The sequence below is a fragment of the Mytilus galloprovincialis genome, chromosome 2, assembly GCF_965363235.1.
Source record: "Mytilus galloprovincialis chromosome 2, xbMytGall1.hap1.1, whole genome shotgun sequence".
Taxonomy (NCBI): domain Eukaryota; kingdom Metazoa; phylum Mollusca; class Bivalvia; order Mytilida; family Mytilidae; genus Mytilus; species Mytilus galloprovincialis.
Genome location: NC_134839.1, coordinates 49,728,268 through 49,751,113, shown reverse-complemented (window position 1 = coordinate 49,751,113; position 22,846 = coordinate 49,728,268). Strand labels below are relative to the sequence as shown.

The 22,846-nt window shown below is 31.1% G+C and overlaps 2 protein-coding genes across 13 annotated transcripts in view; one reads left to right on the top strand and one right to left on the bottom strand.

Moving 5' to 3' along the window:
* Nucleotides 1-1,012: 1,012 nt before the first annotated feature.
* On the bottom strand, nt 1,013-5,963 carry LOC143062274 (uncharacterized). The gene is made up of 7 exons (XM_076234017.1): nt 5,847-5,963; nt 5,273-5,438; nt 4,480-4,620; nt 3,230-3,436; nt 2,483-2,556; nt 1,599-1,752; nt 1,013-1,183 (listed from the first exon to the last, which is right to left on the bottom strand). Exons 1-7 carry the CDS (start codon nt 5,850-5,852, stop codon nt 1,089-1,091), a joined length of 843 nt encoding a protein of 280 aa, XP_076090132.1. The 5' UTR covers nt 5,853-5,963; the 3' UTR covers nt 1,013-1,088.
* Nucleotides 5,964-10,355: 4,392 nt separating this feature from the next.
* The window catches only part of LOC143063768 (dynamin-1-like), a 57,033-nt gene continuing 44,542 nt past the window's right edge, over nt 10,356-22,846 (top strand). For 4 of the 12 annotated variants that reach the window (XM_076236137.1, XM_076236135.1, XM_076236130.1 and 1 more), the window contains exons 1-7: nt 10,357-10,592; nt 16,651-16,724; nt 17,694-17,843; nt 18,675-18,878; nt 20,036-20,134; nt 20,653-20,761; nt 22,015-22,209. In XM_076236137.1, the coding sequence (XP_076092252.1) occupies nt 10,429-10,592; nt 16,651-16,724; nt 17,694-17,843; nt 18,675-18,878; nt 20,036-20,134; nt 20,653-20,761; nt 22,015-22,209 (995 nt within the window). In that variant the 5' untranslated portion in view covers nt 10,357-10,428. Of the gene's footprint in view, nt 10,593-16,650; nt 16,725-17,693; nt 17,844-18,674; nt 18,879-20,035; nt 20,135-20,652; nt 20,762-22,014; nt 22,210-22,846 lie in introns of all 12 variants that reach the window. The other 8 variants (XM_076236136.1, XM_076236133.1, XM_076236134.1 and 5 more) reach the window with 3 other exon arrangements.

Sequence of the window (22,846 nt, the reverse complement as noted above, 5' to 3'; positions counted from 1 at the left end):
GTGGTTATAGTTAAGATTTTGTGTTTTGATCTGTTTTTCTTATACTGTACGCAATAGGTCTATTATATTTGGTGAATGGAATGATTGTAAGGTGTACATGTCTAGCTGGCAGGTGTCATCTGACCTTGACCTCATTTTCATGGTTCAGTGGTCAAAGTTAAGTTTTTTGGGTTTTGGTCTTTTTTTCTGATACTGTATGCTATAAATCATCTATGTTTGTTATATGGGAATATTTTATGATTATAAGTCAGTTGCACATTTTTTATTGACCTTGATATCATTTTCACGGTTCAATACTCAGCGTTATTTTTTATGTTTTGGTCTCTTTTTCTTAATCATCTGACCTTGGCCTCATTTTCATTTTTCATTGGTTAATGTTTATTTTTGTTGGTTAATGGATCAAGGACGCCTCGGGGTGCGGGAATTTCTCGCTAAATTGAAGACCTGTTGGTGACCTTCTGCTGTTGTTTTTTTCTATGGTCGGGTTGTTGTCTCTTAGGCACATTCCCCATTTCCATTCTCAATTTTGTTCATTTGGCAATTGTAGTAAAGCTTTTAATATGTTTAGGACTATCAACATAATATCAATGATAATTAAAGGAGGCGAGACATTTCAGCGTGTGCACTCTTGTTGTTTTAGTGACAGACATCGACTTGCTTATTTAATTATAGTGTTTTTGAAGCAATTCAAAATTTTTTCTTATATTTATTTTTCTGTTTTTCAGAGATAATTCAGGATTTTCTCGAATTTGAATTATGCTGAGATAATCCTAGTTTATCTGAGATAATCTAAGATTATTTAATAAAAGTGGTTCAGGCGTACAATTTAAGGACATATAGTCATGACTAAACCACTACCTCGTCAAATGTAAACGACTTAGAGAAGTTGATAATGTTTAGATACAATAGTATTAATAATACAAAGGGACCTATTCAAGTTTACAGTACATCTACCTTGTTTTCAATTGGTATGGCAATAAACTTTATTATTCAATTAAAAAAACAAAAACGATTTATAATAAAATAATAATTTAATTAGAAAATATAATATATACATAATTTAAACGACCACAAAACTAATCAGCAATCTATTTTTCTTCTACTTTTTTTGGTTTCCAGAAACATGACGTCAGAGATTTCATGAAGTCACTAAAGGTTGATTTCTTTGCCTTTTTTCGTTCATCTGAAAAGAAACCCAATGCACTATACACGTGTGTTTAGCCAATACTACTGTATTCAATTTTAATTTCAGGAATGAATTTCTATTCACTAAAGTTTTAAAATGGCCCCTGTTCCTGTAACTAACCATGAGCCTATTAGCCGGTGGTTGTCGTATGCTGCAGTCTGCTTTAATTGTTTTTCGTTTTACTTCATGTTAAAGTATAAGTCAGACCGTCAGTTTTTTTTTTATATTGAAGGTTACTTGGCGTTGTATACGTAATTGTTCACACAATTATACGTTGATCCTAATATATAGTTGTCTCATTGGCAATCATAGATGATACCACATCTTCTAGTTTGCATATAAAATAATGGGAAGACGTATATATATATATAAATCATGTCACCTCTAGTATTAGTTCATATTTTTGTTATACCTTTGGTTTGCTTCTTCTTAGATTGGTAAATTTCCTTCTGCTTTCTTTTCTTATCGGCTTTAATTAATTTGTTTGTTCTTTTTTCCTTCTTCTTTTCTTCCTTTTCCATAATTTCCCTCTCGTTTATGTCGGGAATATGCAATTCAATGTCGTTCTGTCGAAAATTTGATAAATGAAATTTATACTAAGAAAACTTCAGCAAACTGTCGGTTGTAATCTCACCTATATATATATCATGGTTTACTTTTATAGATCTTTATATATTGTTATTTGGATGGAGAGTTGCCTCATTGGCACTCATACCACATCTTCTTACATCTATTTAGCTTGTATGCTTTTATATTTATTTTTCAAAATACATTTTGTTTTGAATGACCATCTGTTAAATTAAAATTCGTGTATAGATATTTATGTATCTAATATATAACTAAAAATGACATTCATTTTTCGCGTGTTTTATCTAAAATGATAGCCACAGTCTTAGTTGTTTCATGGGGGTAAGAGACGAGACGTTTTAATCTCACACTGTATGAAAATTAACCAGTGCCTACTATCAAGTGACCATCGTTGGTTTCTGCCTGTTAATGTAACTGTAGCATAAAGCAGCCAGCGGTTTTCTCCTTTGTGTTGTTTCCTATTGGCCGTGTCGGCTCTTTTTTTAATTTTTTTTTAGCTAACAATACGGGTTTTGATCCCCCCCCCCCCCTTAGTCGAAGACCATACGATGACCTGTATTTGTTTACATCATCGTTCTTTTGTTTCTAGTTGATTGTATATTTCATTGCAACCATACTACACCTCCTTGTTTGTTTTATGATAGGCATGAGTTTAAGTATTTTCCCTTTCTTCAGCAGTGTTTAGTATGTCTTTAGTTAAAATTTTACCTTCAAAGATATATCTATCCATGTAGGATCTTCCTTTTGATGTATTTGAGCTAGAGACATGAGAGAGGAAGGCTCTGCAAATATAGGACGTTGTTTATAATTATTATAGTTTTCAAATTGCACGATAAAAGGAAAAAAACTGCATCCCTCGATAAAAAAAAAAACAACAGAAAAAATCATGATGCACACCGATGCATACAGAAATATGTATTAAAGTATATTGTGCTTTGAAATATGAAATCATTACGTGGCCGTGTATTATTTCCTCTAGAGATTATGGTTTTGTTAATCATACAGGCACTATAATTGTAGACTCTGATAGTTACTGATGTCAAATGTTAAACGCATACGATAACATTTACTAATTGATGTTCGAATATTTGCAGTCTGGTTTTATCACTGAGCTAAACAGCGTAGTCTGTGACCCTATCAGATTTGCTCTTTTCCGTTGGAATAAAGTAACTGAGTATTAATGGCTACATTAAAAATGAATAAAAGTAACAATTTGACATGAAAACATATTACGGTAATGTTAATGGAGTCCGGTACCACGATTTCCCGAGAAATACATGAACCTTTAAAATATTCTCAAAACAAACTGTTTCACTAATTTGAGCAGTGTAACAACATTAAATATCTTGTTTTCGGGATATACCATTTTGTTTAGGGGATATTACGTTGTTCTTGTATTTCTCGGGAAATCGTGGTATCCCATGGATTCAGAGGAAGTTGCTATTCAAAACTTACCAACAGCTTTCTGCGTGATGTCCTGGTTTATAGCTGCTGTCTCTGCTAGTTTGTTCTGTTTATTTTGTTCTGTTTCCATGGTTTCATCTTGTTCCTTATTAAAATTATCTTGTTTGTTTCCGGCTTCATCTTGTCCATTGCTTATTTCTAACTGTTCAGGATTGGTTCCAGTTTGAACGATATCGGCTTCGTCCTCCGTTTCTTCATCTAATATTTATAAATTAGACATAAATAAAATACAGGATATAAACTATAAACAAGAGAAGAGTTCATTCTCAAAAAATATTAAAAAAGAACTAAAAGATAGCTTTGAAAATATTTTCTTTGAAAAATTAAAATTAACTAATGAAACCAGTAAAATATTCTTGTACAGTAAAATAAAAACAAAATATGAAATAGACAAATACATTTCTAAAAAAAGTTTTGAAAATAGAAAATTATTATGTAAAATGCGAGTAAGTGACCATTTCTTGGAAATAGAGAGGGGTAGATATAAAAGAATTCAAAGAGAAAATAGAATATGTAAACATTGTAATATAAATGCGGTTGAAGATGAAACCCACTTTTTCTTAAAATGTAAAATTAATAAAACTTTACGTAATCAGCTTGAAAAAGATATAAATAATATATGTCCAGAATACTTTACATTGTCTGAAACAGATAGATTACAATTAATTCTATCTTCATTTGATATTATGCAGCTTACTGTTCCGTTCATTAAAAAGTCATTTGCACTGAGGGGAGTGGACACAACGCCTGCATAAATATTACTGTTTTATCATTTATATATGATGTTTAATATGTTCATTTTTCCATTGTGTATATTGTATTGTATTGTTTGTATATGCCTTCAACCCCGAGGGGTATAAATGTGCATTTCATGAATAAAAAATAAAAATAAAAAAAAATTTATATATAAAAAAATTGTTGAAAGGAACTGATATTTATTTGCATTTGTTTTTGTCACATGCAAGGAAAAATATGTAGAACTGTAAGTGCCTGTTTATTATTTAATTTTACCGTTTACAAAGCTAATTAAATTGAGTTTGCTAAATAAAAATAAAAAAAATGCTAAGAAGGAAGATAAATAACTGCATTTTAACCAAGAATTTCGTAACTTTAAGCAGATGTTTGGTATGCTTTGACCAATGTTCCTGATTCAAGGTAAAATAAAATTAAGAATGAAAATGAGTGTTTATTTTAACTGCATATTGTGTTTCTTTGTCCAGAGATCTCTTTTTTCAACAAACCTATATCTTCACAGATGATGCCTTCATCCTCGGGATACCTGTATGCACCTCTCATTTGTTCAAGTTTTGTCCAGAACTGTAACTCAGACTCTGTCTCTGCCTCCTTTTTGAACTGCGTAAACAACTTCCTGGATGTATATTCTGCAAGACGACAGACAAGAACTATTCATTACTCATTCATTATTCAAAATCCGACAAAATGATAATAATTGCATTTTAAATTTTTTAATACATTTGTGTTCATTAATTAAAGAATTAAATGATTTTTCGACAATGCCTATCTTATCTTTAATCAGTTAAGTTAAACATTCTGTCAATTTACATCATAAACAGCACTGATATTAGTATCTGAACATTAGCTCCTAGTTCATTGTGATATTTTTGACTACTTGCGGACTATAGAGCTACGGATTTTTATATATGGTCCGCAATTAATCGTAAGCTATAAGGACATAAGAGCTACTGTAACAGTTCCGTAGCTATAAAGATGTATACCAAAAAAAAACAACAATAAAGGCATTTAAAAACAAACAAAAGAAGACAAGATGTTAGCCTTTCATTTATTCATGCTACACACTCTCAGGTTATGAAAATTGTACATATTTCATACGGACAGCTACACGAGATACTATAGTATACAAAATTCAGTTGCGTGCTCTGTTCCCAAATCACCAGTCAAACAAATCAAACATTGGAAATTCGTTCGCAATGTTCTTTCTGTAATTGAAGATTGCATTGAAGCGCTTTTGTGCCATCAGGTCAATTCTAAGTATTATTATTCAAATTTACAAACCTGATCTTCTATATGGATCTTCATATTGTTCTTGAATTTTCTCCGCCTTAGCCCAAAATTCCATTCCATCTTTAGAAATGGACTCTTCCTTGAGCTGAACAATGAGCTTTTTCTTCTCTAATTCTAAACCCTCGTGGGTAAAATTGTTATAGTTGAAGTCAACCATCTAAAATGACAAGGAAAAATAGGATAAGATTCTTCTTTAAAAACATCAATCATGCCTTGGCTTTTTGTCTTATGATTTCTTATTAAAATAATTAGATACATATCTAACATTAGTTGATAATTTATTCTTCCATGCTACACATAACATCGTATAAATAATTCAATATACAGTTCGTCTAAGTCTACAATTTTATTTAATACTAGTGGTATATTAATACATTTATTCATAAATTCAATTGAGTCTTTCGCAATAAATATAATTGTAAATATAGAATTTGGATTTTTTTTACTGCGGCTTACGTCAGTCAAGTTTGTCCATGATGTTAAGTGTTTGCCTCTTCTGAAACCATACTTCATAAGTTTGACAATACCTGCGTAAAATAGAGTTTTGTATAGTTCAGCAACCTACCTCCATTTCAATTAACTGTAATATTCAGTAGAAATCTGTAAATCTGTAAAATCTTGATCACAAAATACAACGATACGTTTGTCAATCTGTAACGATCTTTTACAACGACGTCGAACGTTGCCAGTGGTGTTACTGTGACGTTCTTTGTATTGTTCTAAGCGTACTTCCGGAAAATTGCACAACCCAACATATAAAATAAACCACAGACGACATATCAGATTATTCACTGACTACAATGGAATAACATCACTTAAGCAGAATGGGAAACTTATAACTGACACCAAAGAAAAATCTGATGCACTCAACAGGCAATTTCAATCAGTTTTCTCAGAACCAAATAAAATCACTGCCACTGAATTTGAAAACAACCAATACATGCAACAGAAAACAGCTTACCCTACCATGCCCGACATAAATATAACCATCCAAGGTATCTCAAAACTACTTCTAAATTTAAATCCATCCAAGGCAAGTGGACCAGACGAACTTAAGCCACGTCTCCTTAGGGAGTTAGCACATGAAATTTCACCAATACTATGCCTTATATATAAAAAATCATTAGACACTGGCGAAGTCCCTACTGACTGGCGTACTGCACATGTTTCACCCATCTATAAGAAAGGTTCCAAATATAATCCAGAGAATTATAGACTTATTTCTTTGACATGCATATGTTGTAAAATTATGGAACATGTTGTAGTTAGCGCAATCATGACACATGCAGACAAATATAACATCCTGTATCCCCTACAACACGGCTTTCGAACTTGAAAAAACAGATCTTGTGAAACTCAACTTTTTGAATTTATAGATGATGTCACTAAATATATGGAAACCTCAAAACAAACTGATGTACTCATAATGGACTTCTCCAAAGCTTTTGATAAAATCAGCCATAACTTGTTAACACACAATTTAAATTACTATGGGATACAGGGGAAAACAAATGCATGGATACAGGGCTTCTTATCATGTCGTTCCCAAGCAGTTATCCTAGAGGGTGAGACCTCGAACACAGAAGAACAGATGCACGCCTGGTCATGTTTTATAAAATCACACATCATCTCATTGCAATCACAAACACAGACAGACTAATTCAACCGCTCAGACAGTCCAGGAACATGCACACACTCTCATACCAAAGTCCATCCTGCAGAACACAAATAAGGCAACAGTCATTTTTTCCACGCACAATTAAAATCTGGAACAGCCTTCCCCTGAGTATTGTGATGAGCGACTCTATAGAGTCGTTCAAAGTAGCCGTGTCAACCTACAGTCAGTAAATTCATCATGTGTAAATAGTTTTATCTTAATATAAAAATAATAAATTAAAAATATGCACTACCACTATGAAAATGTTTTATTGTTTATCATCACCAAATTGTTATATTTCACTGTATATATGTCTTCACAAAGCAATGCGCAGTACAAGTGACGTAAACTTCAACGTGTTGAAGGCGGTCATTATATAGTAGAAGTAGAAGTAACCATTGACAATGAGGGTCAAACCAAAATCGAAAATTAACGACAAAAGAGATGATTTCAGCTTTCCAATTGTGAACTTTCCATTTCGAAGTAGCAACATTTCAGCAGCACTTGCATACGGGGTTTATATCTCCCAATTGATACGGTATTCCCGTGCTTGCATTTCCTATCGTGATTTTCTTGATAGAGAGTTGCTGCTCACAAGGAAGCTATTTAACCAAGAGTTCCAAATGGTGAAGTTGAAATCATCCCTTCGTTAATTTTACGGACGCCATCACAAGTTAGTTGACCGTTATGGAATAACTGTTTCACAAATTATATCGGATATGTTCTTTACGTCGTAACTACAATCCCCTTTCCTTTCGGAGCATCTGAGATCACCCCTAATTTTTGGTGGGGTTCGTGTTGCTTATTCTTTAGTTTTCTATGTTGTGTCATGTGTTCTGTTGTTTCTTCTGTTTGTCTTTTTCGTTTTTAGCCAGGCGTTGTTAGTTTATTTTCGATTTATGAGTTTGACTGTCCCTCTGGTATCTTTCGTCCCTCTTTTCAAAAGACCAAAAAAGTGAAAAAGTATATTTAAACAAAACGCATTTGACTAACAGGTCGAACAACTGATGTTCTTTAACCCTGCTGACTGCCATTGGCGATTGCCAAATAAAATTGATCACAAGATGTAACAAAATGGATCTTAATATAACTTTAATACTAAAAAAGAAAACAATCACAATCAACCAGTGGCCAAGATGTTATGCCACAAACATAAGGTGTCAATATTTTTTGTGTACACCAGATCAGGATTTCGACAATAAATATTGTCTCTTCAGTGATGTTAGGGATCGAAACGGTATTTGGAAGGCCATATATAATTTACCCTCATTTTTAGATAGACTCTTGAATTTTAAGAGTCGATATATATATATATATCATAGTAAATAACGTGCTGATATTAAAAATCATGCCATCATATGCATTGTGGTATCGGCGACTGGACTTTCGAGAAAAAAAAAATCAAATGCTTTCAACAATATCTTGTGTTTGATCCAGCTGACAACGCACCAAATATTGGTGTATGGGCTTCAAACTTGTACGACTTTCATATGAGGTCAACCTGACCATTTGAGCAAAGTTTCATGAAAATTAATATGGCGTTCGTTGCAGGAGAACCATCTGCATGGTTTTTCTCATAGATTTCCTAATCATATAAAAGTAGGTATTCAAATTAAGTACACGCTAGATTATATTATATTATAGTTTATTTCTTATATTCTAATCGAGCAAAAATAATAATCGATTGAAAGAACAAATTTTAACGACTCGTCAAACATGTCAAAGACTAACAACATTTGATTTATACCTGCACCCAAAATATGTTAAACAAATATTTAGTAGCAGATATCGGTTTTCCAATTTGCAATAGGAAGATTCTGGATCCTGTTGAGTTCCATTTTGTACTATAACATGTTAGACAGGTTGAAGACGTGATTTATCTCCTTTTTGGTATTTTTTTTCTTGATGACCTGGAAGCTTTTCTGACAGAGAAGTGAAAAGTAAAATGCATACATTATATGCAGATAATAAAGTTATTGTATCTAAAACAAAATATTGCTTTTAAAAAAAATTAGGAAAATCAGAATAACAAAAAAAAAAATCCGGCTGACAAAATTTCTTAAATGTCAAGTGTAAAGGATAATATTGAAATTAAGGTCGTTAACATTTCATAGACAAGTTAAGTAAGTTTAAAATTTTCTATCATCAATACATTCATATCAAAATTTTTACAATCGTAATTTACAGCTCTTAAACATTATCAAACTCTTTTTAATGATAAGATTACTTACTGTACAAGTCTCCGTATTGAAGGCCGTGCATTGACCTATAATGGTTAACTTTTATAAATTGTTATTTGGATGGAGAGTTGTCTCATTGGCACTCATACCACATCTTCCTATATCTATATACCAAAAAAACATATTTACAATATTTGATATCTTATAGTGTGTCTTTCTATGGCCTTCAACACGGAGCCGCTTGGCCCGTAGCCAGGAATTTCCAAAGAGGGGTTATTTGGCCTCAAAAACTCGACTTTAACAGTCACAATTCGAACAGAACGTTGACTTTAACAGTCATTAATTGTTTTCAAGGGGGGTTCGTCCGAACCCACCGAACCCCCTGGCTACCTTAGCATATATATGCTTTTTGCTATAAAGTATTCATTCATTCATTCAATTGAAATGGCATGAATTATTAAAATTTAGCTACCTGTAAACTATTTAATTCGTATACTTGTTTTGACAAGCATGCCCTTTTGTTGTGATAACTACTTGCACCTATTCCTCGAACGCCAACATTATTTTCAGGTAAATTGTCGGTAGATCAAAGGATGTTGGCATTCAAGGAATAAACCATCTAGTAACCTGAACTCTTAGATCCTAAATCGAAATACATTTCATGAATCATTAAATTTCTTAAATCTAATATAAATAACCAAATGGATCTTCTAATCTAACCAAACTAAGAAGCAAGAAAAATGTAATACAAATAAGAATAAGCGATTATTGTATTTTGAATCATTTTGATAGAAACTGAAAGATGTCCAATATACCAAGCTTAAGAAAAGGTAAAAAATATAAAATTTTAAGTGAAAGTTCCATTTTTTTCCTGTTCAGTTTCTGTTTGTTTTGTGGCTGTATTGTTATAACCAAATATGGTATTAAGTGGATACTATTCAAAACGAAAAGATTTTAGATTTCTCATATATCGCGTAATTATCAAAAATAATATATGAGTAATATTTCAGATAATATCCGTGTGTAAATGTGTCATCGTTTTTAGGAAATAGTTTTGAAATAGAGTAGCCTCCCTTGACATTTTCAAATAAGAAAATAAAATTTATTTCAATTGAAAAAAAATACATTAGGTTATTCATTTTCAACGTAATAAAGTTAATTATTCAAAACACTCCAGGAATCATTTTGATTTATGATATCAGTGGAGCTTATCTGTTATTATTATGAAATGATATAAGCGGCCTTCGCATAATCATTTGTCCGCCATGAAGTAAACTATTCTGAAGGATAGACAGACGGAAGTAACGAAAATGTCAGGAAATGTTGGCATGGAGCAGCTTATTCCCATTGTGAATAAGCTGCAGGATGCCTTTTCATCTCTAGGAACACCACTATCTTTAGATTTACCTCAAATCGCCGTAGTAGGAAGTCAAAGTGCAGGAAAAAGTAGTGTACTGGAAAATTTCGTAGGAAAGTAAGATATCAATCAACAATTGATTAGAGGTTGCTGTCAGTGGTAATGACAGTCTTTTGTCAGCAATACACATTATGAATATAACTCATATCATCTGTTTATTTTCCTACCAAAAGAATTACACAAGCACTTAATAAAAAAACATACAGAAAGGCTCAGACAACAAGGGGGCGTAAATCGGGTAATAATTTGTTTACTTTTCACTCTTTTCATGTAAAATAATCTAAAATGAATACACAAAATTTAATATTTTGTAACAATTTTTAGCTTCTAGTGATATAAACACACACTACAAAATGAAACCGAATGTCAATGATAGGTTGGACCACTAGTACTTTCCAAATATAAATAAGGGCTAGTCCATGTGTAGAGTATGACAACTCTGTACCTTAGGTACATACATGTATTTGTATATTTCATATTATTGCTATTTTATGAAATTTTCCTTTGATCTTGCTGAATGATAATTTCCTTTCTCAGCAGAGTCGAGTGATATGAAATTTATGGCTAGTAACTAAGGGGTTACATGCATATGGCGTTGCTAATGAAACTGACATGAAATAGACAACGTCTTTATAGGTAAAATAGCGATAAACAGATTGTTATAAACTTATTGGTCATCTCAACGATTGCTTTTCTCATTTTCCCTGTACCGGCTCAAGGGAGGAAATCAATCTCTTTGAGATGATCAACAATAATCCATAAGTACATTTCACAATGTCGAGACCAGTCACCCATAACCGGTACCCCGCATCCTCTGAAGCATACATGTATCTTAAATTTCAGATAGTTTGAATTATTTTTTAAAAGTGTAGAAACATTTCTACTAACATGTACCATGAAGTTAAAAAAAGATCATGAAGAATGCATAAACATATTAATATTTAATTTCATCTATTATATATGCATTAGTTGTCCCCACAGAGGCAGATTTAGAGGGTTTTTCAGTGGGCCTTGGCCCCCCCCCCCCCTTTTCTGGGAAAAAATTGTTTGATTATGTAGGGAATCACTGAAGCATGACTGGAGCAGGCCCCCTCTTAGGCAGTCAGTGGGCCCCCACTTATGAAAATTTCTGGATCCGCCACTGCCCTGTGCGACATGCTGCAGGGGACATAGAAACACCAGGCTTCCATCTGTTCAACTGTCTCTACCTTTGTCTGGTATTGTTTATGTTGTTAGCACTCTCACATGTACAATTCTTGCCAGAGTTTTTTAATACTTATATCATAGGTTTATATTAGTAAAGTCTTGTACAAATGAGTAATGCTTCTTGGAAAAAAATAATTATATGGAAAATTAAATTGTTAGTGCTCTCATGTATTCAATTCTTGCTAGATTTTTATGAAACATATCATAATATAGGTTTAAATCAGCAATGACTTGGTGAGGTCTATAACTAAATTCAGAGTCAATTAATTCTTTTTAAAAGAGTTATGTCTCTTTGAAAAGTTCATAAATGGATAATTGAATCATTACTTTTTGATTTTAAAATCTTGCCAGAATTTTATAACACTTAAACCATAGGTCTATATTTGCAATGTCTTTGACCACGTTGACAATTTTGCTAAAAGGTGATGATCCGTAATTTTTAAAACCTTAGAAATATTAATTTATAACGGAGTTCATATTGCATTTGCTCTAAAAGTCTTCATTTCTCCAGGATATTAAGTGATAAAAGAAGTTCCAATGGCAATGTAAAAATTCTGGTTAATTAATCAAAAAGCTTTGAAATAGTTTGGTTTGAGATAATTTGATGATAGCTACACTTTATATATTTGTATAACACAGTGTCATCAAACATGTGTCTGGTCTGTCAGGTCTGTGGTCAAGAGAGTTAAGACTTTGTCAGATGAATGATCTTATAGAAAGAAAAAAATTAGGAAAGGTAGAGTTATTAAAGGAAAACGTTACAGATTTGAAAAGAAGACTTAAAGTTAGACCAGTATCTTTTTCTGATATTTTTTCTCATACAGACAGAATACATATGCATTTATCATTGTTAATTGAATAATTAATGTAATCACAATCCTTTCTGTTTTGTTGGGTTGTTGTCTCATTTCCGTATACATCTGACAGTTGGTCATTCTCTAAGGCATTTAAGCAAATTTTGGAAATATAAATGGAATTGATATATATATATATCATGTATATTTACACTAAAAAAATACTCATGCGAAACATAATGTAATTTCTGTAGGTTAATGTGTCAAGGGTTTTTTAAAAGCTAAAAATAGAGCAACCTCATATATGAACTCATATTTATATATAAGACATACAATATTTTTCATTAACAATGAAAATACATTTGTTTGTAATATTTATAGAAATGACTTCTTAAAATGATGCACACATTCTTTGAGTATTTAACTCAATAGAGTTTATCAAATACATGTATAATTTTGAATATTGGTCTGACATGTGCTTCTAGTCCTATATCTATCATGAAGTAAATTGTTCAGAAAAAAAAAGAAGTCACAGTAACAAAAAATGGCAGGAAATATAGGCATGGAACAGCTTATTCCCATTGTGAATAAGTTGCAGGATGCTTTTACTACTTTAGGAACACCATTATCATTTGATTTACCGCAGTTTGCTGTCGTAGGATGTCAAAGTGCAGGAAAGAGTAGTGTATTGGAAAATTTTGTAGGAAAGTAAGACTATCATTTAGATATTTAGATATATATATATATTTGAAACTGTCAAAATCATGCACATTGTCATGATTTTACTTGTTTTTATAATAATAAAAATCAGGTTTGGTTAGTTTTTTGTTTTTCATGTTTATTGAACTGTTTAATTAAGATTTATTGGACTAGATGATAATTTTTCAAGTTTTCAAGCTAGAATTAAACTCATTATTCAGACTGCTATAACCTTACAATAATTTTTGGTGAATTGATTATAATCTAATCCCGATTATAATTATAATAATATAATCATAATTCATTAATGTATTTGCATTATCGTGTTTATCATACTTTTGCTTCTTCAATTTGTTTTCAACAAATTAAAAAGTTTTATTGGACTAAGTGATGTTTTCAAGCAAGAATTAAACTCATCATGCATAAATGATGCAGACTGCTATAAGCTTTTATTTTGTGAATTCAATATAATTTATCAGGAATACAAATGTGCAGCTAACAAGACAGTGTTGTTTTAAATTGACCCCAGTTTATGTCATTCATTGACCTTTAAACTAATAGTAATTATGATATTTAAATGTTCCAGTAACTTGAGGAGTAAGTCATGTAAGTCAAATGTAAGTGAAGCATTTTAGTAAGTTAAATTTTAAACACAATTATATTTATGTGATGTACAATGTATGATGTAAAAATAGTAACCATCTTTTAACTTGAAGAAAATTTTGAAAAAAAGTTACTTGTAGAATTTTAATTTTTTCTTAAAAGTTTATGGCAGCAGAAGGTTCCTTGTATCATTGTAAATAAATTAAGAAAAAATGTCTTCCTGCAATTATTCGTCTACCTTTAGAGTTGTTACCAGATAAAACATGTATATAGTCATATCAATACATGATATATGTTTTCCTTTTCCCCTCTGGCTTATGTATCAATTATCGGTAAATACAGGGCAAGCCATTAGCATGATTAGATTACTTCTAAGTGGATAATATTGCCAAGCTACAAACTATTGGGCTTTTATAAATGACAAAAAGATGTCCTGGCAGAAGAAAATTCTAGATTTTTCTTCTTCTAATTTTTGATGCCTTAAAGAAAACGTACTAGTACAAGATTCTTTTGTAAAATATAAACTAAAGTTTGAATGGGTACATACAGGGTTCAAATGTTCTACCACTTTGGTAGCTTATAAAAAAAAACCTAGAAGATTGAGTGATAGTTGTATAAATTTTAGGCTAAGCTTTGACCCCAAATGATCATTCATTATTGGATTTCTTAACATTAGATGTAAGTAACTAGTGCTCTACTAGCTTAACCCCTTAGCTAGGTCACAAAGTCATATTTAATTAGTCAACGAGTGATTGGATTATTATAAGTAAATTATGCAGTTCAAAACTAACATGATTCTCATTCTCTTAAACATTGAAGGTTACAAGTCCTTTTAAATGAGATGCCATGTCACAATGTCTCCTTTCAAGCCCCCAAAGGTCACAGATTTGACCATGTTTCAGTCTCAGTAAATTGGCAAAAATTTAATTTAAACATATATTTGAAATGATTTTATCATATTAATCATGTTAATGGTACATCAATTCATGTACATACTACATGATCATGAAAATTTCATTATAAAATTGTTTACTATTGGGAATTTTTAAGGAAATATACAACTTAAAGTTGTATTTAATTATGAGGAAACAACTGTCATGACTGTTATTTATGATAGACAATAAATCCAAAGATTTAAACTGGATACATGAAAATGTTGAAAAATCTTTATTTACTACCACTTAAACATTGGTCTATGCTAAGTGAAACAAATCGTAAATCCATAATGTCCGTTACGTATGAATAATGATAAGGTTCTGGACAAATAAGAAAACTAAACCAATCTATCTGTTTCCCTATGATAATGGTACCAGTTTCAGTATTGATTGACAGTTACGAAAATATCAATACGTATGGTAAATATTTATTCCAGTTACAACATATCCTATTGATCAGAACAGCTATAAAAACTTTTCAATCACGACTAAAACTTTCAAAGACATGAAAGACAACAACAAAAATCTATAGTATACTGTTGCGAGGAACATCAGCGGCTCCAACAGATAATTAGAAGTTGTGGAACTGATTGAGAAAGAAAACTAATAATCAAGATTCATCTTCCAATTTTTTCGGTATTGGGTTTTTCATGAATTAATAATTGATTTTAAATGGTTTTGGATATTGAGAAAAATCAATTGGTTGATTATCCGTAACTCCTTGAACAACAAAAGAACAAGAAGTTATATTATCCAAAAAAATTTCTATCAATTTTTTGTTGTTGATTATGTAATAGGTTGTAAGAGATAACAGGTTTAATTAACTAACAATAATCAATTACTAACTATCGAAATAATGGAAATGTTAAAAAGACTTCTTTAGTCTCAACATTTGTTCTTTCAACACTTTTTTTCAATGTTACTTACACATGTTAAGGCATTATGATGTTGATTGATTGCTGTTTGTCTAATCCTTATTTTGCTTAAATTGCAACTATTTATGTTTACACATGTACATTTATATTCATTTGACAGTTCAAAAACCAATTAGGTCAAAAATGATATTTAGATTGTTGGAAGTTGCCTTCCTACCCACCTAAAAAGCAGCCTACCTGAAAAAATATTTGATGCAATCATTTCTGAATTTTTTTTTCACAGATTTATTCCTACTCTAACAAAGTTTTCTTACAATGTAAAACATGTTATTTATGTAACTAATTGGTTTTTGCATAAAATATCCTTACCTTCTTTCTACCAACCCAACCCTACAAGTGAAACCATGGATAGGCAACATCATTGCATTTGTTAAGGGTGGCCTGTAGATTTTACAAAATGGTTCAACTGTGATGAAGTGCCCCTTTGTAGACATGTTAAATAGTGACAATATTTTCATTGAAAAGACCCCCTATGACTGTATTTGACATGATCCCCAGAATAATTTTGTGAAATAGTTGTCACAATGGTTCTTTATCATGCAAAGAGCATTGCACTCTCCTAACACACATCATCAGATTTTTTGGTTGACATGGTTTAATCTTTTAACATTTCATCAATTTTAAATATTCAAGCAGCATTGTACATTTGTATGTCAGTCCATCAGAAAACATCAGGACCTCACATTTTTCTTTCAAATCATATGTTTCTGATTAAGAACAAAACGAAAAAATAGATTAACAAATGTCCTTAATTCCAACATGTATATATCATGTATATTAAAAAGAATCAATTTTCATATTATATACACAGTCCATAGTCACCACTGTGACCAGTAAAATGTTTATGTTGAATGTTAAAGACTGTCACTGCACCATATTTGTCTATTAAATTTTTGCGATTATTTGTTGGAAAATTGTTAATTTACTTATTAATTTTTTTCAGAGATTTTTTACCCAGAGGAAGTGGTATTGTAACAAGACGACCTTTAGTTCTACAGTTAATAAATTCTAAAGCTGGTATGTTTTATTACATGTTAAGGTGGTACCTAACACTACAGGGAGATAACTCTGTAAAATAAGCTAAACGTTTTAATTACGTTGTGTTGTTAAGGGAATATTAAGCTTCTCAATGATCAAAACTAGTGTTTGTGAAACTGCTATATAACCAGTGTAATTTTTCTGATAAAACAGTTGGTTCAAATTTTATGAAATTTTTGTATTTTTGTCAAAGGGTCAACATGGTCAAAGTAAATACTTAATCAAAATTTTAAGAAAATTAAACAAGCCAAATTAATTTTAGTTAAAGTGTTGGGTACCGTCTTAATATTCTCAAATTAATATATGTGTGGAACTTTATAAACATGATAAAAGTATGATGTTACTACAAGTACTATATGATTGTCAAAGGGAGACAACTTTCCTCACCATTAACTAAAAGGTAAAAGCTGACAGAACTAGCAGTAGATCATGGTTTCTTATGTCTGTAACAATTTACTATACAAATGATTGAAAAAACAGGGGACCAGTCTACAATTGTGTCTGAATCAAATGGTTTTTTGTTAAAAAAAAAAACACCACAGATGAAATATTTCAAATAGATATATTGTTAATTTAAAAATACAAGGAAACTAAAAAAATTATAAGATTGTTGCCAATAAAAGTAAATAATGGATTAACAGGAAGGAATTTGGTTTGCACAACAATTGTGTTAATTTGTGTCATTAAATAGACCTCTGAATACTAATGGACCAAACTAATCTTTATTCCTTACTTCCTTGATGTATAATGCAAAGTTGATATTGGTGATTGCACAATTTTGACATCTACTTTTAAAAATTAGTAAAAATCGTAATTCAAGTTATAGTTATATTACTAGGTTTTAAATTTAGCAGACGCAAGAATGCTTTAGACATTGATTAGTTAAAGGCTTCTTGGAGATTTTTTTTGTAATATATGTACAATAAAGTTAATATTTTAATTTTACAGAGTATGCAGAATTTTTGCACCAGAAAAACAAATATTATTCTGATTTTGATCAAGTTCGGAAGGAAATTGAAATGGAAACAGATCGTGTTACGGGTGGAAACAAAGGCATCTCTAATATACCTATTAATCTTAGGGTTTACTCCCCTAATGGTAAGATTTGGATGTTGTATATAGAAAGGGACAGTTTATAATGATTTTAAAAGGAACATAATACCTAGATCTCAGCAAGTTTTATGTCTCTGCTGTATCAGAGAGACATTAAAATTTGCTGTTGTACTCCCTTACATCTTTACCTTCTGAAATTTATTCCTATTCTCTAACTTGAGTTTGCCTCAACCTCATATTATAAATCTTATACACAATGCTTTTTACCACAAAACACAGATCAAGTTGGAATTTTGGTGGCACCACATTTACCGTTTTGGAGTTATGTCCCTTTACAATTAAAAAATATGATGAATCTTTCATTTCCGTTCTCTAATTTTAGTTTGCCTCAACCAGAGTTTATAAAGTTTATACACAATGCTTATTACCACAAAACTAAAATCAAGTTTTAATTTTGGTGGTATCAATTTTACTGTTCTAGAGTTATGCCCCTTTATAAATGGAAAAATTCAGCTTTTCGTGTCCGTACTTAAAATTAAGTTTGCCTAAAAAAAATGTTATGCAACTTAAACACAATGCTTATTACTACATATCAAGTATGAATTTGGGAAGTCATTTTTATAATTCTTGATTTATGTCCTTTTATAATGTTATATGCAAGCAGGGCATCATTTGTGTCCCACTAACACATTCCCTTTTTATTTTAATTATTTTTGGGGTTCATGACCTATACAAGGTGATGGTTTATCAATTTTTGGACTTTAACTTTTCATTTCTAATATTTGAATTATGTTACATATATTTTGAAATTGAATTTTGTTTCAGTATTCAACAGTTCATAATAATATTTTACTACATTTGTATTTTTCTTTACAGTACTCAACTTGACATTGATAGATTTACCAGGTATGACCAAGGTAGCAGTTGGTAACCAGCCCCAAGATATTGAAATTCAGATCCGTAGTATGGTGTTAGAATTCATATCAAAAGAAAGTTGCCTGATTTTAGCTGTATCACCAGCTAACACAGATTTAGCCAATTCTGATGCTCTGAAGATAGCTAAAGAAGTCGATCCACAAGGTAAATATAAAAAAAAAAGAAGATGTGGTATGATTGCCAATGAGACAACTATCCACAAAAGACCAAAATGACACAGACATTAACAACTATAGGTCACCGTACGGCCTTCAACAATGAGCAAAGCCCATACCGCATGGTCAGCCATAAAAGGCCCCGATAAGACAATGTAAAACAATTCAAACGAGAAAACTAACTCTAGTAATAACTATAATAACATTGCTGTTCTTTATCTCAGATTCACATTGATGTCTTCAACATGGAGCAAAATCTCTTATTTTCCTACTAGACCTAGAAGACCCCTTATACTGTTTTGAGTTGTCAATTACCATCCTGCATTTTAAATTGAAGTAACACTGGTCCCGAAATTTCTTGACATCGACTAACTGTAAATTCAGAAAATTATTGCAATGTTTTTATTATTGGGAAAAATGTGACAATTTTGAAATTTTTCATATGAATCAAACAGGATTTTTTGAATATCTCAAAAATTAAAAGCACATTTTAGTCAAAATTGACAAAATCGCAATAATTTCTGAATTTATAGTATTTGTTTAGTCATGTTAGCACACTTTAGGGCTTTATGGTCGACGGTCTCAGTCCATTTATACATTCTGTGTACTGGCCTTTGTATACATTCAATAATCAATGCCAAAAAAAACAAAAATTCTGTGGGAAAATGAAAGAACTTGTCAATTATTTGCCAAAGATTGTTTGAATTTAATGCCCACAGAATTGTATGAATGAATAATAAGTGGGTTCAGACAAAGTAGTATACTTATAGTTCTGTAATATTTTAGTAAGATTGCAAAAACTGAGATGATCCAGGCAATCTATATTGCCAAGATTTGTAATACTTTTATAGTTAAATAAATAATGCTCATTAATATTGAAAATTTGACTATGAGTGTGGAACACTAATAGATTAAAAACAAATGGGTGGAAATTACCATGCTTACTGTTGAGTTTAACAGTGATGAAAGTTTTCAAGGGTTTCCACTTTTTGAGTTCAAGTTTTTCTGTAATTGTTTTTTTTAACTGAATTTTGGCTTCCAGCAAAGCCATTTCCGCTTTTAATGTTGGAGACAAATTCCATCCCTGGTTTTACAATTATCAGTTTATATTTTTTTGTGCACTTATATATTTTATTTTAACTACAGGTATGCGAACCATTGGTGTAATAACTAAGTTAGATTTAATGGACGAAGGAACAGATGCAAGGGATATTTTAGAAAACAGAACTTTACCACTAAGGAGAGGTATGTAAAAAAAGTTCAAACGTTTTAAAACTTGTATTGTAAATGTAAACAACATTTTTGTATTCAGTATTTTCTGAAATCACAATATTAAATATGACACATTTGTCTTATTGTTTATAAATCGCAGCAATCAATCTTGGTAAAACAACATTATTTTATTCTTAATTGAATATAATTTAACCCTTTCCTGCATACTGACTCCTTTTACGCCACCCCTTTACTCCATAATGACGCCTTTTGACACCTGTGTGGTACCTCCATTAAAACGCATTGACTATGCAATGTCTATATCAGACTTAATAAAATTTGTATCCAATATGATAAGGATATTCATGAGAATTAAATACATCAAAGCATATTTCTGCATTTTATTGAAAAATCCTATGCAAATCAATTACACAAAAAAACATCCTTTGAGGTAAAGGTTAAGAGAACAAGAAATGAATTAAATGAATAAAGAAATGACTTTTGATATGAATAATGTTTTCACCATAATAACATTTTAACATTTTTTCCAGGTTACATGGGTGTTGTAAACAGAAGTCAGAAAGATATAGAAGGTAGAAAAGACATCCGAGCTGCCTTAGCAGGAGAGAGGAAATTTTTCCTTAGTCATCCAGCATATAGGTTTGTTTTATGCTATAAACAAGGAATTATTTGAATCTTGAAAAATTTTGAATTATGGAAAATTGACAAGAAATGTATGATGAAAGCAAACACAACTAAAAAGGGTTAGTTAATTCATACTGACATATCAATGGAGGTAAAATAGATATTAGACATGCGCATGGCTAACCCTATTTAGTAGGGTTATTTTTTCATCATTCCTTTCTTACCAATTTTCTAGAATTCAAAATAATTTCAGATTCCAATAATTCCTTGTTTATACATTATAAGAGGGAAACATTTTGAAGATCATTCATAGACAATTTTTATACCCCTGCTTTTAAAAAGGGTATACTGTTTCACCTCTGTCTGTCCATGCATCCATCCGTCAGTCCGTCCTTCCCATGAATATTTTGTCGCATTTTTCTCAGGAACTACAATACAAGGATAACTGAAATTTGGTTTCAGGGTTTATAAAAGTCAGCTATACTGTGTAGTACATTTTCAGATTCATCACTCAACAACTTCCTGTTTACCAAACACTTGTATAATTTGCACATGAAAAATTTTCGTCACAATTTTTCTCAGGAACTACAATACAAGGTTGGTTTCAAGGTTTATATATCAGCTATACTGTGTGATGAGTTTTCAGATTCATCACTTGTCAACTTCCTGTTTTATACTGAACACTTGTATAATTTACACATGATAGCCAAGTTGAAAATTTTCGTCACAATTTTTCTCAGGAACTACAATACAAGGATTTTTGAAATTTGTTGTCAGGGTTATACAAGTCAGCTTTACCGTGTGATGTGTTTTCAGATCCATCCCTCAACAATTTTCTGTTTACAGAAAACTGGCAAATTTTTACACTTTTAAAATTATCCACTTGCGGCGGGTATCATCAGTGAGCAGTAGCTCACAGTTTCACTTGTTTTTTATAAGTTCAAGGGAAAGATTTTCCATAATGTTTTAAATGAGTTTTATATGAATAATAAACTATTAGACATAAGCATTTTATGATTGCACTTTCACTACAGGCTGATTATCTCCCTTTCTGTTTACCATTTATATTTGATATGAGAATTCTAACAAACATCATTTATTTGAAGGGCAAATAAACTACAGTGTCATTTTTATTGAAATTGGAGATTTTCAATTATGATTAAAGTAAATGGAAGAAAAAGATTATTGTTGTTATTAGATTCTTGAATCCGAGCAGATTAAATACAATGGACAAGTGTTTTTATTTAATTTATTTGAATTTTGTATAGACACATGGCAGATAGAATGGGAACACCATATCTTCAAAAAATCTTGAACCAGCAGTTGACCAATCACATTAAAGATACCTTACCAGCCTTGAGGAACAAGTTACAGTCTCAGCTATTGGCTATGGAGAAAGATGTGGAAGAATTCAAAAACTTTAGACCTGATGATCCAGCCAGGAAAACTAAAGCAATGATGCAGTATGTTATCTAGATAAAAAAAATATAAATTGTTTGATCAATTATTGAATCTATAGAAAAATTAAGAAATGATATATATTTTGCAAAAACCGACTTGTGTTAGTCATGTTTGTGAGGATACATTTTTTTAGAAAATATCCAAACTATAACCGATGTTTATTTAATTGTATGTATAACATGTATACTGTGGATTCATTTATTTTTTGTGGGTATCAATTTTTTTGGATTGAGGAAAACATGCATTTTCATGGGTATTTGATTTCAAGGTTCGGCCATTATCTACATACAAAGCCTTTAGAAGAGTTGTTATTCATTGAACATTTGAATTTGTGGTTCACATGTACTCACGAAACCTACGAAAATTGATATCAAACGAATAATAATGAATCCATAGTTTATTGATAAAAGCTATGTGATAAACCAATTATATATCAACTCAACAACACAAAAAATTATCTGTAGAAATCACATTATAGCTTTAAACCAAGAATTAGTATTCAAGATCGATCAAACATAGGAAAAATTGTGAACTTGTCTGAAATACAAGCAACTGCTAGGTATAAGGAAATAATTATATCATGTTCAAGGGGTAAAAATAAAGTTTTATGTAAACCAAAACAGTATTTCTAAATTAAAA